Raw genomic sequence first — 15120 nt, forward strand, 5'->3', positions numbered from 1 at the left:
CTTAATTTCTTCATGAAGCATCCTAAGGCCATCACCTACTAGACTAGGAGATCTGAGGAAGCTTTAACCCAGGTACTGACATGGTCTTCTTCCATTCCCCTTATCCCAACACAGGACTTACACTGGAAGAGTAGAATTCATTCCATTGACATTCATTCTTCAGTGTGTGAGGGTGGGTTTCACTTTTGTTTGTTTGTTTGTTTGTTTGTTTTATTGAAGTATAGTCAACATACAATATCCTGTTAGTTTCAGGCATGCAACATTGTGATTTGACAGTTCTGTACATTATACAGTGCTTACCATGATAGGATACCATCTGCCATCATACAAAGTTTTACAGTGTTATTGACTATGTTCCCCATGCTGTACTTCTTATCCCCATGGCTTATTCATTGTATAACTGCAGGTTTGTACCTCTGAATGCCCTTCACCCATTTTGCCCATCCCTGCAAGCCCATCCCCTCGGATGACCACTAGTTTGCTCTCTTTATTTATGAGACTGTTTCTGTTTTTGTTTGTTTGTTTTTGCTTTTAGATTCCATATATAAGTGAGATCATATGGTATTTGCCTATCTTTGTCTGACTTATTTCACTTAACCCTTTAAGTCTATGTCACAAATGGCAAGATCTCATTCTTTTTATGGCTAAGTAGTATTCCATTGTATATATGAACCACATCTTCTTTATCCATTCATCTGTTGCTGTCACTTAATGGGCTGGCTTAGTTTTGTCTTTCCATAGCAGGCGAGTCTTTGCCCTTTGTATTCCTGATTTAGCAAGAACATGAGGGGAATCCAACACGGTAAATAAACTGTTATATTTCTTTCTCATTTCCAGGCAAAAGCTTGTTATCCCAAATGGAAGTTGCCCTGTTATTCTGAATACTTACTTTTGTCAGAAAATTGTCACCAAAGAAGATTCAAAAATAATACGTGAAGTGCACTGTTGGGACACACCCCTTCCAAGAAGAAGTATCACTTTGGCCCAGATGTTTATATTTAAGAACCTAACAATTAAATCTCCTGAAGGCCAGGTAAACTTTCATTGGTTTAGAGGTTTTATGCTTTGTAATAATATTGGGATTGAAAGTGAAGATGTTTACCTTTGGTTTCCCTTCAGATATTCAGCAAATATATATGCCCAAACAGCTTGTTATTATTGTTATGCCTGCTGTAGTTCAGTGTTTAGCTGTGAGCTTTCACAGTATTTCATCTAATTGTTCATTTTTAATCTTTCTCCTAATCTGTCAAAATAAATGAGTTTTCATTTTTTTTAATTCTCATTTTGTAATTGTCTAAGAATTTTGTTTAAGCTTTTAAGTTCTTAAATACGAAAAAAGTCACATGTTTTTCTTTTTCTAAGTATCTATATCCCTTGGGACAAAAAGAACCACATAAACTTGAGATTATACACTGAGATTATACATTGCTTTTTGGAATTTTATTGGCTTTCCATCATGATCATTTATCAAGATGAATTTAGGGAGCCCCTAAATTTCCCTTACAGCAGGCATGAAGGGCACTCTGGGCACCATTCCAGGCTCTAAGTGTCTGTGACTCCAGGTGTACCATCTCAGGTTCGCCTAGTTAGCTGAGTTAGCACCGAACAGAAGGCTGAGACTGACAGGTAGTGTGAGGGGACATAAGAAAGAGAAACGTACACAGACTTTCATGTTGTTTGTAAATGTCGTCAAGCATCCTCCCCCTTTGATAACCAAAAGAAGTGTATGAAGGGGATTATGGGAAAAGGAGGGCTCTCTAATCAATTTAATTTATGGCTCAAAGTGTATTACTGCTTTAACATATAGTTGTAAACAGCTACAGGATATTAAATTCATGAAATACTTAATTTTTCTGTGTCTCAATATTTTTATCTTTAAAATGGTAATAATGATAATCTACCTGCTTGGGTGGCTATGAGGTTAAATATGTTTGTTATATAAGTAAGCACAGTACATAAAGAAGAGTGCCTGGGATGTGTTCTAGAAGTGTTATCTTATTACAATATTTAATATTATTGTAAAGCGTTGTTGGGAGGCTACATGAGCCTATAAAGTACACAGCATAGTACACTGCATATAAAAAGCACTTAATAATATGATTTATTTTTTAAACCCTAGTCATTTTTTGTTTTTCACTTTGTCCTGCTGCGATTGCTACCTCATACAAGAATTTTCTAGATTACCATGAAGTACTATAATAGCAGGACTTTCTGCATGTTTTCAAAGACTCAGGACAACGTGTGCTTCCACTGACTGGAAACACTTTTTGCTGTTTCCATGTGATTTCTCACATTGCCCACCTCAGCAGCATTAGTTACGGGGCAGACACAGAGACACACACCATGTCTTTTATCTTCTCACTCCTTTGGTGTTGTACAGTTACATCAGAGAATTGCCTGAGAATATCATTACTTGGTGTGTGCCATGCTGTTATCAGTTAAACTGAGATTATTCCTTTGCATGTCTTGGCCAGGTTATGTGTAGTGATCTCACTACCATGAGGACAGAATGCACCCATGGACATGAGGAAACCAAGCAATGCTTCCCAGCTCAAGCTCCCCTGAGGGACTCTCTTCTGGATGCAGTGGAAGGCCAGGGAGCTGCCCCATGGTCAGGAGTCAAGGTCCGAGTGGTGGTACAAAGAGTTTACTCTCTTCCCTGCAGGTATCAGCAGGGAGGTGGCTCAGCTGTTCCACCAGGCCCAGACCCATCCAGAGCTCGGTGAGTGACAAGACACAGGCATGTGTGCTAGAGTCACTTAGAGAAAGTAGAGACCCTTCCTAGAGAAAGCAGAAATTCTTGGCTACATTCACCATATACATGAGTTTTGGGTTTTTTGGGTTTTTTCTTGCATCAAAATTTGGGACATGTGGTGTAACAAAGGAATCCCCCTGTTTACTTAATATAAAAAGTCCTACTAAAAATTTAATTTGTTGCATTTACTTTTACCTTTAATGGTTCATATTACTGAAAGTGATACAAGCAAGAAATACTGGTATTGTTCTAGAAAAGCCAGGATATGTGATCATGATACCTAAAAAGACCACTGCAATGTCTGTCAAGTTTTATATATCTTGAAAACCTAATAAATGGCAGTTAGTAAATCCGTGGCTTTCAGAGATTGCTATTCTAACCTATAGAACTTTCTACAGTGATGTAAATGTTGTATATCTGTACTATTCAGAGAGGTAGCCACTGACCACATATGGTTACAGAGTATTTGAAATATGGCTAGTGGAACTGAGGAACTAAATTTTAAGTTTTATTTAATTTTAATTAACTTTAATAGCCCCATGTGTCAAGTGGCTACCTTCATATATAGTGTAGCTAGCTAGCTACATGAGCCAAACCTATAATTCAAAGTACTTTGTTTATACCAACTATGGGAATGACATCTTTCTACTCGTTTTTAGGTCCTTCCTGTGTTTTTTCAAATAGCTGTAGTCATGTCATTGACTGAAGAGTTTATGTCAGAGCCTTGGCATAACCTTTTGAGATTATATTTCTTTCTATGTGACATTGCCCTCAAAGCAGTGAGGTGGATTTACAACATAATAGAAATTAAAAGAATGGATATCAATTTATCAATCATTCTTTTCTGTCTAATTTTAAAAGAAAACACATATTGAAGAAATAGTAACTACAACAATATCCTATTTTTATAATGCCTTCTGATGCCATTCAGACAGAGTAACAGGAAACAGTTCTTTGTTAATTATGAATCCTCCTCAGGTGGATGGGCACTTTATTTGAAAGTCCTACGGATTTCAAAGTCTCCTTCAGATGTAGTTAGAGAACATTTCTTTTGGATTTATAGGAAAAGATTTATTTTGTTTGCAATATGTGCGTGTGAAATGATTTTATCATTTTCAAGGTTTTTATCATGACTTACAGCTATAGACCAGTCTTATACTCTTTATCTGAGCCAGTTAGAGATCAGACATAGGTTTTGTTTTGTTTTGCTTTTTTCATGGAATGTATCCAGCGTTAGGCTTTGGAGAAGGAACTACTGAGTAAGCAAGGTAGTGATGATCTTGGTAAAGCTCCTCCAGCCCAGCACACAGACCACCCTCAGAGGAGACTGGGGACAGTTGAGACTGAGTCACAATGATGAGAAGGCAAGGTGAAAGTGACAGTGAGTTTGCTTTGCTTAATTATGAGTGGCACCTTGAAGTCTGTCCCTCCAGCTCCTTTGGTGGTACTTGTTTTACTTGCTGAGCATGAATATCAGAGAAGGATTGGAGACCAAAGTCTGGTGAATTGCTGCTGGTGGTTGGCATTATGAATGCTGTGGGTTGTGCCTGAGAACATACACTGGGACATGTCACATGACACTGGGCTCAGTTGTGGATTGAAAAAAAGGCGAGGCATAAACCTCAAAAACAAGAAAATAGCCTTCAGTTATTCCATGTCATTAATATGCATCGTATGCGCTGTGTTTCCTGCAGCACGCTTGAGATCGTACAGTGCTGAGGGTACAGGGTATTAGTCGTATCACAAATGAGGAAACTGAGCTTCAGAAAGGTTCTTACTTGCTGACAGTTATACAGGTGGACAAAAATAATAACATCATGAGATCCAGAATCCCAAAATGCCAGGGTTGCAGAGAGTATGGAGCTGAAAGAAAGAGGGTAAAATTGAGTTAGACCAAGCTCTGCCTAGTTTAAAGCTGACGGCGGGGGGGGGTGGTCAGGTCACCCTGGGCAGCAGGAGTGGTAAAAGTGCCCAGCCCTGAGGAGAATTGACGGGACTGTGTAGGAAAATGAACCTTTGGACAGAAAATCATGGCATCTGAGCTTGGGTTTGAGGACAAGACTTCTGAGATGTCTTTGGGGTACAAAAAGGTATTAATGTATAATGATTATTAATGTTTTATAGATTCATAATGCTATAACAATGATCAAGCTCCAGTTTACACACAAAATTAATATAGAAGTAAAATTATACTTAACATTGTACTAATTCTTTGCTAATGTATCTACTTAAAAAGCACATCAGAATATCTGCTTTGGAGAATAAGTTAGCAATATGTTTTCTAATGTAGAATTTTTAATTTATACACATGTAACATGTATATAAGAGAAAACATTATTAAAAAACTTAGGTTTAGGGGCGCCTGGGAAGCTCAGTCGGTTGAGCGTCCGACTTCGGCTCAGGTCATGATCTCGCGGTCTCTGGGTTTTAGCCCCGCGTTGGGCTCTGTGCTGACGGCTCGGAGCCTGGAGCCGGCGACGCCTGCTTTGGATTCTGGGTCTCCCTCTCTCTCTGCCCCTCCCCCGCTCCTGCTCTGTCTCTCTCTCTCTCTCTCTCTCTCTCTGCCAAAAATAAATAAACGTTAAAAAAAAAATTTTTTTTAAGACTTAGGTTTATAGCTTGGAAGATTCCTATCTTTTCTACTTGCAGCTTCTGCCTGTAACTTTGGGTGGACTCCTGTGCAACCCAGGGAGTCAGTTTGTCCAGAGGCATGACTGCAGCAGACAGGAAATTGCACAGTGACACCTTACACTGAAGGCAGCCCCCGGTCTGCTCTCTCGTCATAACCTGCTATACTCCAAAGATCCAAAGATCTTTCTATCAGTGAACTGAAAGACAATCTTGGTCACTATGTGTTTTCTGTAAAGTGCCAGAAATTAAGGCCTGCAGAAAAAGAAATGACTGACATATAGTAGATATTTTGCCACAACAAGTTTCCCTTTTCTGCCCAAATGAGGTCAGATGACTCTTCATGGAGCACTGTAATGAGTCTTATATCTGACTTTACTTAGCACCTCAATCATAGATGTCAGTCTCAGTCTGTTCCCTATACTTTAGCAGTATCACTTTTCTAAGATCAGTAACAACTTATCTTCTGATGGCAGACCCCCAGATTGTTGCCAACTTTGAAATTAAAGGAGATTTATTTGAAGGTAATCAGTCCTGAACAGAGTCACATAGATTCAGTCAAGAGGCTCATTTCCTCTGAGCTGTGAAACGTTATCAAATATATACTTTAGATTTCAGAAACATAACATCTGAGAGCCTCCTGTCCCTTGTTCCTCTGGATGACTTCCTTTAACTCAGGCTAATAAAGAAGACACTTCCACAAGGTTTCTCAGAGTGTTACAGGTCAGAATAACCAATACAAACTTAAGTTTTATAAGTCACTAAAATCAATAGTAACGAAAGCCCAACTTCAAAGGCACTCCCTAACCAATAATCTAGGCGGACTGTTCAGAGCCCAGATCCACCTTTATCTAGATCCACTGTATATTGAACGAATGTTACATAAATGCACGACTAATAAAGTAACAGGCTTTTTTTTTAATGGAATGGGAGCACTGGTCTTGCAGATAACTTATAGTGGAGGAAACTGAGGAAAAGAAAAAGTAAGCGAATTCCCTAGTAACTGCCTACCTCATGGCAGAACAGAATCTGGACCATGTTACCTCACTCCCAGTCCATGTTGGCTGCCATTAAACATTGCCTTTCTTTCTCCCTTTCTGAAACATTGGCTTCCTTTCTCCTTTAGATATTTAACTTAGGGACAAGTAATTTAATTTTATCCTTTAAAGATGCACATTTTTTCTTGCCTGTCATTACAGAAATACTGATAATGGGAGAGTTTTTTGTGAGGGTATTTAATTCAAACAACTTGCTCAATGGTCTTGTGTTTGGACAAAAAGCTGGAAGGACAGAACCTCCCATTTACAGTTTTTTAACATCTTTTTTTTTTTAATGTTATTTATTTATTTATTTATTTATTTATTTATTTATTTATTTTGAGAGAGAGACAGAGACAGAGTGCAAGGGAGGAAGAGGCAGAGAGAGAGGGAGACACAGAATCCGAAGAGGCTTCAGGCTCTGAGCTGTCAGCACAGACCTGTCAGCTCACGACCTGAGCCAAAGTCAGGCGCTTAAACAACTGAGCCACCCAGGCGCCCCTCCCATTTATAGTTTTAATAGCTATTGTGCATTATAGTTGTATGGAAATTCATTGAGCTGAAGTCAGGGAAAGAGCACATTTTTCTTTCTCTGTATCTTGGTATTTTATTTTCTCTTTTCATCTTTGACCTTTCCTTTCGTCTCTTGTCCTGCATTTCTTCCTCCTTTTCATAAGGGCGAAAAAAAATCCACCATTGTCCTAGGACGGGTTCTAAGTCTGCAGTGATTAATAAAATCAAACATTGTCCTTATGCTCATGGAGCATATTGCCGTCGGGAAGTCCTGCACAGAACAATTAAAAACAAATACATTCATGATTATAAGTTGTGATAAGTGCTCTGGTGAGAAAAGTAGGAGGCCATGAGGGAGGCCAGGGGAGGATTCAAGGATGGGTATTGTAAGGCAGTACTATTTCAGGTGGCACCTGAAAGGTAAGTGGATGTTAGATAAAAACCAGATGAAAGAGAATTACAGTGGAAGAGAGAATACCTTTGGAATCTCCTAGGCAGAAGAAGGAAGCGGATGTGGCCAGGGTGTGTGGGCCAGTGGGGGAGCCAGAGAGGCAAGCCAGCCGTAGGCTGCACTCACAGTCCGCAGTGGTGTTGCCGTGGCTGCCCACTGACCCCAAATACAGTTCGCAGGGTTTGAAGACGACTTTAGCTGCCAGGTGGAAAATGGTCAGGGCAGGGGAGGCACATGGAACACGCCCCAGTGGAAGCTGAGAGACCAGGAGGAGGCACGCTGCAGGAGTACAAGTGAGCCTAGGTTCCAGAGTCTCAGACTCCCATATGGCACACTGAGAAATGGAGACAAGGGTCACCTTCTGGAGGCATGTGGTGACTTAGGGGTGGCTTGGGTGTGGGGCGAGTGAAGTAGAAGGCAATATTAAGAATGATCCCCAATTTGATTGCTTGATGGAATGGTGAGCTATTTACTGAGGTGAGAAAAACTGGGATGAGAAGAGGTTTGGAGGGAAGCTTGAGAATTCAGTTCGGGGCCTGTTTAGTTGGAGATTCCTGAGACATCTAAGGAGAGGTGTCAGATGAGAAAATTGGATATAAAGATCTCACATTCAGAGAAGGATTTTAGGTTGGAGATAAACATGTCAGCCTACAGCTGGTCAGTATGTATGTTTTGTGTGTATGCTTATTTTATTTGCTAACTTGAATAGGTTATATTTGTCCATGGTGCTGCGCTAAAGGCACTAGACGGCATACAGTGAAAGGCACATCCCCCCAGCCCTCATCCCAGGTGGTGCCCCCTGCTCTTCCTCCCCACACCTCTTCTAGGTATGTTGTGTCACAGCTAGTAAGTCTCTAAAGCCAGAGCAGTGGATAAGATCGCATTAGGGAAAAGGTAGACACAAAGAAAAGAAGAAGTGATAGCATGGACTTACGTGTCCTATAGCATTGGAGGACTGGTAAAAGAGGGGGCCAGCCAAGGGAGACTAAAGAGGAAGGGCTAATGATAGAAGAGTGAAACCCAGTGTACTGTGACAGGCACTTAGAATATAGGATTTCCCATATGTGCAAGTGGACAGCCAAGAGTGGTGGTGCAGAGAAGCCAATAAAATAAGGAGTGAAAACATGTAGTGCATTGCTGAGAGGCTCCTATGTAACTTTATGAACAGGAGATGCAGGGGAGTGAGGCTAGAAGCTAGCTGGGGGGAGATGAAGAGTGAATGGGGTGTGGGGAGGAGGGACGGATTTTGATAGCAAGTGCTTTCTGATGCATAAGGGAAGGAGAAAGTCAAACATTCAGCAGAATAACAAAACCGGGGAGGGCATTCTGGCTATCACTTTCGACACAGGTACCATTTTTCTTTTGAAAATGCATTGAGGTCCACTTATTGTGGTAAGCACTGAGTAATATATAGAATTGTTAAATTGCTACATTGTTCACCTGTAACTAATATAACACTGTACATTAAATATATTGGAAGTAAGATTTTTAAAACTGCATTGAGGTAGAGGCAGGCCATTAATGGGAAGAGCAGAAGACGGTCTGGAATCAGACTGGTGCTGGGTTCAAATGCTGATTCTGCCACTAAGTAGGGAGACTTGGGGCAAATTCTGTTTCCTTATTTGTGAAATTTGAATTATAATACTTTCCACAGTTCAGCTTCATGATAAAGATTAACTGAGGTCATGTATGTAATGTGTTTAGCATTACGTTGTAATCTGATGCTTCTAATATACTAAGCACTCAGTGGAAAGTGGCTTGCTAGCTCTTTAAAAGCAAGTGCGGGGGCGCTTGGGTGGCTCAGTCAGTTGAACATCCAGCTCTTGAGTTCAGCTAGGGTCATAATCTCAAGGTTCGTGGGATCAAGCCCTGCGTCAGGCTCTACACTGGGTGTGGAGCCTCCTTGGGATTCATTCTCTCTCTCTCTCTCTCTCTCTCTCTCTCTCTCTCTCTGCCCCTCCCCTGCTCGCATGTGTGCATGCTCTCTATCTCTCAAAATAAATAAACTTAAAAAAAAGTTGTAGTAAAAAAATTTTAAAAAACAGGTGCAAATACTTAAAGATTGTAAAATACTGACAAATAATGTTGCTATAATTATAGAAACGTAAAATAAGCAAAGAAGATCCTATTACAAATCAGCATTCTTGTTAGCAGTGAGTCTGTTGCCTTGGCTATGGGGGAAGCTTGATTGAAGGTGGTTTTTACTTCTAACCTTTTGCACCCCACCTTGCCGCACCCCCTCATCAACAAGGAGCTGCTGCCCGTTTACTTGAGAAAACAAACATTTATGTAAATTCATACATATGACATGTGACTACAGCCTTCTAAATGATGGAGGAATAAAAGTTCCTCTGTAATAAACACCTTGCAAAAAAACTGCTGTAATGCTGGCTCCAGTACTTGACAGTGCTGACAATCATGGTTGGTGTGTTTTTGTCTTTGTCGACAGCATTTAAAAATATCCCATGCTCCTGGAGCACCTGGGTAGCTCAGTCAATGAAGCATCCGACTCTCACTCTTGGCTCAGGTGATCTCATGCTTCCTGAGTTCAAGCCCTGCTCCCTCTCTCTCTGCCTCTCTCTCTGTCTCTCTGTCTCTCTCTCTCTCAAAAATAAATAAATAAACATTAAAAAGAAGAAAAAATAGGGGCGCCTGGGTGGCGCAGTCGGTTAAGCGGCCGACCTCGGCTCAGGTCACGATCTCGCGGTCCGTGAGTTCGAGCCCCGCGTCGGGCTCTGGGCTGATGGCTCAGAGCCTGGAGCCTGTTTCCGATTCTGTGTCTCCCTCTCTCTCTGCCCCTCCCCCGTTCATGCTCTGTCTCTCTCTGTCCCAAAAGTAAATAAACATTAAGAAAAAAAAAAAAAAAAGAAGAAGAAGAAAAAATAAAAACATCCCAGATTCCTGATGGTGAAAATGATCCAGTATTAAAGCAGTGTGAGGGACACGAACTAATAGATACTGGATGAGATGATTTTTTTTTTTTTGTATTGTAGTTAGTTACAGATGTGTCATTCTTTACTATAAGGTTGTAAATTCCTTGCCGGTAAGGATTATGTGTACTAGTGTTAGTATTCGTCAGTGCATTTTCTGCATATGCTGTTCCTGCTCTATATGTTCCTGAGTATATTTCTGTTATACCCGTCTCTTTTTCACATGGATAACTTTTGGCACCGTATTATGTCTGTGTGAGTGTCACTTCTCGCATTCCAGATGGCAGAAATGGACCCATTTTTCTATCCTTTATCTCATCTTTAAACTTTTATATTTTATTGATGGAGTGTCAGGTTTGTTAGCTGACTGAAATTTTAAATGCTTCCGAGTAGAATTAGAATTGTAGATAATTTGAAAACAGCATGTTTAAGTTAACTATTTTCTAATACCAACCCATGTCATTTGATTCATCTTTATAACGGACATAGCTTGAATATGTATCCTCAGTGAGTTTATTCATAACGTGAAATTGAAATGAAAGTTTCCATGTTCTTTTCTTATACATTAAATCATTGGTAGACTTGAAGAAAAAGATCAAAAGAAATGACAACAGCCTAGTGATGTGAGTACAGACACTCATGAAAATAAAATTTTCATACAGGATGAAGATAGCTAAAGTAATTTTCCAGATTCATAGCCAGACATGGTATGTGCAACCATAGTTCTAAGTTTGCATCTCAACCTGGCCTTAGTGATTTTCCAGTGCCTGTTATTCATCAAGATGGAGAATGATTTCAAAGTGACCCTATACAGAAGGCATGGAATTTTCTGCCTGTTCTTGACCTCCTTTCCCTGGAAACTTTTGTTGCTGAAAGAGGCTGGAGACCTCTAATGGTCTGCACCCCTGCGCTTCCGTGCCTGCAGCTGCAATCTGGAGCAGTACTGTGGCCGCACTAGAACTTTCCTATGAGCTAGATTGCAGTTCTGGAATGTACTTTTCTGAGGTGACAGCATAAAAACCTGTGCGAGACGGAACACAGACTGGCAGAGTCTGTAGGGGCAGCCACGTGCAAGCATACAGCGGCACGTGGCTCTGTAGCCCAGAGCCAGACAAGGTGAGATCGGATGCAGTATCCAAGTTGGCTGTGGCTCTCGCTAGGCTGCTGCACTTCGCTGTCCCCTTTCCGCCCTGTCTGGCTCTGTCGAGTGACCCGTTCCTGCCTTGTCTTCCAGCTGCTGCCAGGCCCAGGGCCCTTGGGGCAGCCAGCTGGCCGTCTTGGCAGGCTCATCCTTGTGCTCGTTTCCTGGCTCTACAGTTCTAATTAGCTAGCGCCAAATCAACCCCATGCTCCATAGAAGACTGAGCAGACAGAACCTCCACAGCAGTTCTTGGCAAGAGTGTCCTGCTTTACAAGCAAGACATTGTGATATAGGAGCAGGTGCCCTTGTTTTGTTTTGTTTTCTGGACCTTTTTGCCTGGCAGTGATATCATAAATGTTCTGAACCTTCACATTCATTCGCATAGGTACAAAAAGAGAGCGACAGATAAAGATATCTAGACAGGTGCTTGATTACATAGTGACTGTAATGGTCAGGTATTGCACACTCCATGGGTACTTGTCAGTGCCTTCAGAATAAGCTCGTGCATATTTCCTTAAATTTTGCTTTTCCTGTTTAACCCTTTGGAATCAACCACTGTGACTCATCATCTTTTGGTACCAGACCATGAACGTAGTGGAGACTTAACAAGTACATGCAGATGGGGCAAAGTAGTAGCTGAGTGAGGAGCTGAGGGGGCGATGTGAAGTTGTGTGTTCTCCCCCTTTCCTTGGGATGTGCTGGTCCAGGGAGATGTACTACGATGCTGTTGTTTCTCTAAGGACACTGACAAAGAGGCTGGTGCAGTGAGAATTGCCAGAAATCCTCTGCTTTAGGAAAAAGGTGAAGTCTGGTCTGCACCAGTCTTAGAGAAGATGAGACACTTGGACCAGAGGCCCCTGTACAGTGCTGAGTCAGTGTAAAAGAAGGAGGGAAGTGGAGGAGAAAAGAGGAGATGGCAAAGGAGGACTGTTAGCAGCTCTTGACTGAGGGTGTTTACAAAGAAAGGAGAAGAATCCAGTTGACAGTGATTGAAGAGTTTAAAGCATGTTACAATTAATGCAGAACTAAGAGAGGTCAAGAAAAAATTAAGCAGCCATGGGTAAAAGATGAAAGGATGAAGACATACCTTTTGACATTAAACAAAACTGAGTTACCGGAAAAGGAAGGAACTGATGATTTGAATTAAACGAAAAAGAAGACTGAATCATCCAGTGGAAAACAGCAGGGACAGGTTTTTAGTGCAGGTCTTCAGTAGCCTTAGATCTCACAGCTGCCGTGTGAGCTGTGTCCTGGGCTGCCATTTTGTTTCCTTTAAGTGCATGACTATCCTGGTATGGAATCTGATGCAGATGTACCAAGCTCTGGGGGGTGGGGGGTGGGGGGTGGGGGGGTGAGGGAGGGAAGCGGGGGCAGGGAGGCAAAAAAAAAGACCAGACTTTACTTGTATGTTTGGGAGTGGGAAGAAGAATGGAATGGATGTCTTAATCTCCTGGATGTTCTACCATTTAAACACACTTTTGGAAAATTTAAAAGTTATTTTATTCAACTCTGTACCTCAAGTCTTTGCACCCAGATGACTTATAATGTAAGAACACTGGCTATCCAAGAAAACCACAGACACTGAATGGGGAAAATCCAAAGGTCTTGTGGGCCTGTCTTTATGTGAGCTATAGAATCTAGTGGAAAATTATGTTAACTAACCAGAATTTAAATCAAAACTTGAAACCAAAAAAAAAAAAAAAATAGTGGAAAACTGCAGTGACAGCAAGGACACTAGTAAGTCTTATCTCTACAACTTTTGGATGTAAGTAATCCAGTTTTTATTCTGCTCATTAAGGAATCTTCTTCAGAAAAGATTAGAATGACATACCCTGAAATGATATACTTTGCACAAAGGTTACTATATACAGGTATTCCTCGCTTTTCTTTGCTTTTACAAAAGACCTACTTTAGTGCCTGTTTTTACTAACCAAAAGAAATCCAAAAGAGGAATTTCGCTTTTACGGAAAAAAGTGAAAATGAAAAGCAAAAATAGCCTTCAGCGTTTGTACTACAGCTAGCTCTTCTAGATGTAGTACATGCCCCCCAAGAGGGGCACTGCACAGCGCCTTCCTCAGAACTACACCCAGCATCTCAACATCAAGCCACCACAGCCTCCAACTGGGTCTGTGAGCATCTGTGCTTTGTCGTGATGTATTTTGTGCATCCCTTAGCAAGGTGTCCAAAGTATCAAAAAACCTAATAGAGGTTATTTTGGGCGTCTGAGAACACTCAGAAATTTTTCATGTAAATTAATGGTGATTGCTTCTTCACTTGATGAAGGTTTTCATAGGAACATTCTACTTCCAGATAGCAGAGGAAACCTGTGTTTAGTAGCAAGTGTCATTCCTCACACTAAGGCTCTCTGGCAGTTTCTTCCAGGTGGTTCTTTTTGTTGTTGTTGTTGTTGTTAATTTTTTTTAATGTTTATTTATTTTTGAGAGAGAGGGAGAGTCAGGGCATGAGCAGGAGAGGGCCCGAGAGAGAGGGAGACAGAATCTGAAGCAGGCTTCATGGGGCTTGAACTCACGAACCAGGAGATCATGACCTGAGGCTGAAGTTGGACGCTTAACCGACTGAGCCACTCAGGCGCCCCTCTTCCAGGTGCTTCTTAAAGAAGAGTATCTGGCGTCTGTGTTTTGGGTGGGTGGAAAGTGGGGGAGAGTACAGCCTGAGGAGTCAGGGCGGAGCAATGAAATCCCATCTGCGAGGGCTTTCTGACCCTGGGGTAGTGTGACTCCACCATCTCCTCTGTTTGGGGAGAGCCTGCTCAGTTAACGTTTAGTAAAAACACCAACTATGCTCATTTTCATATATGTGTTCATATATGCCCCCTTATGAATGCTTAGAAGTTTACATAAGAAGAGACTGTTTGGGGAACCTGGCTGGCTTAGTCAATAGAACATGTGACTCTTGATCTTGGGGTCATGAGTTCAAGCCCCATGTTGGGCATGGAGCCTACTTAGAAAATAAAAACAAAATAGAATAAAAAATAAAATGAAAACGAAGAGACTATTTCTAGTCCCTGCCTCTTGAGGAGAAACCGGATGCTGTGGGACCGGCTCCCTAAATACCTGTTTAGAACGTAGGAGTTTTGTGTGTGTGCGCACGTTGTCTTTCTTTAAAATTTTTTAATCGAGATGCAATTCACATAACGTAAAATTAACCTTTAAAGTATACAGTTGAATAAAGTGCCTGGGTGGCTCAGTCAGTTGAGCATCTCCCTTGATTTTGGCTCAGGTCATGATCCCAGGGTCATGGGACCAAGCCCCTCATCAGGCTCCACACTGAGTATGGAACTTGCTTAAGATTCTCTCCCTCCCTTCCTCTACTCCTCTCCCCACCCCCCCCAAATTAAAAATTAAAAAAAAAAATTTAAGTATACATTTGAGTGGTATTTAGTACTTTCACAGTGCTGTGCAACTTCCATTGCTGTATAGTTCCAACACATTTTTATCATGCTAAAGAAAAGCCTGTACCCGTTAAGCAGTCCCTCCCTATAAACCCCTCTCCCAGCCCCTGACCACCACTAATCTGCTCTCTGTGTCTATGTATTTACCTTTCTGGATATTTCACTTAAATGGAATCTTACAATAGGTGGTCTTTTTGTGTCTGGGTCTTTCAATTAGCATAGTGATTTCAAAGTTCATTCATGTGGTAGCACG

At 41.3% G+C, this 15120-nt stretch overlaps 1 protein-coding gene across 2 annotated transcripts in view; it reads left to right on the top strand.

Annotated features, from left to right (window-relative positions):
* SPIDR (scaffold protein involved in DNA repair) overlaps positions 1-15120 on the top strand; it is a 501036-nt gene that overhangs the window by 356795 nt on the left and 129121 nt on the right. For both annotated transcript variants that reach the window (XM_047073908.1, XM_047073910.1), the window contains exons 9-10: positions 838-1033; positions 2475-2722. In XM_047073908.1, coding sequence (XP_046929864.1) covers positions 838-1033; positions 2475-2722 — 444 coding nt within the window. The remainder of the gene's footprint in view (positions 1-837; positions 1034-2474; positions 2723-15120) is intronic.

Source organism: Lynx rufus, unplaced genomic scaffold (assembly GCF_022079265.1).
Source record: "Lynx rufus isolate CCGP_SWC_20201006 ecotype Redwood Valley unplaced genomic scaffold, mLynRuf1.p SCAF_12, whole genome shotgun sequence".
Classification (NCBI taxonomy): Eukaryota; Metazoa; Chordata; class Mammalia; order Carnivora; family Felidae; genus Lynx; species Lynx rufus.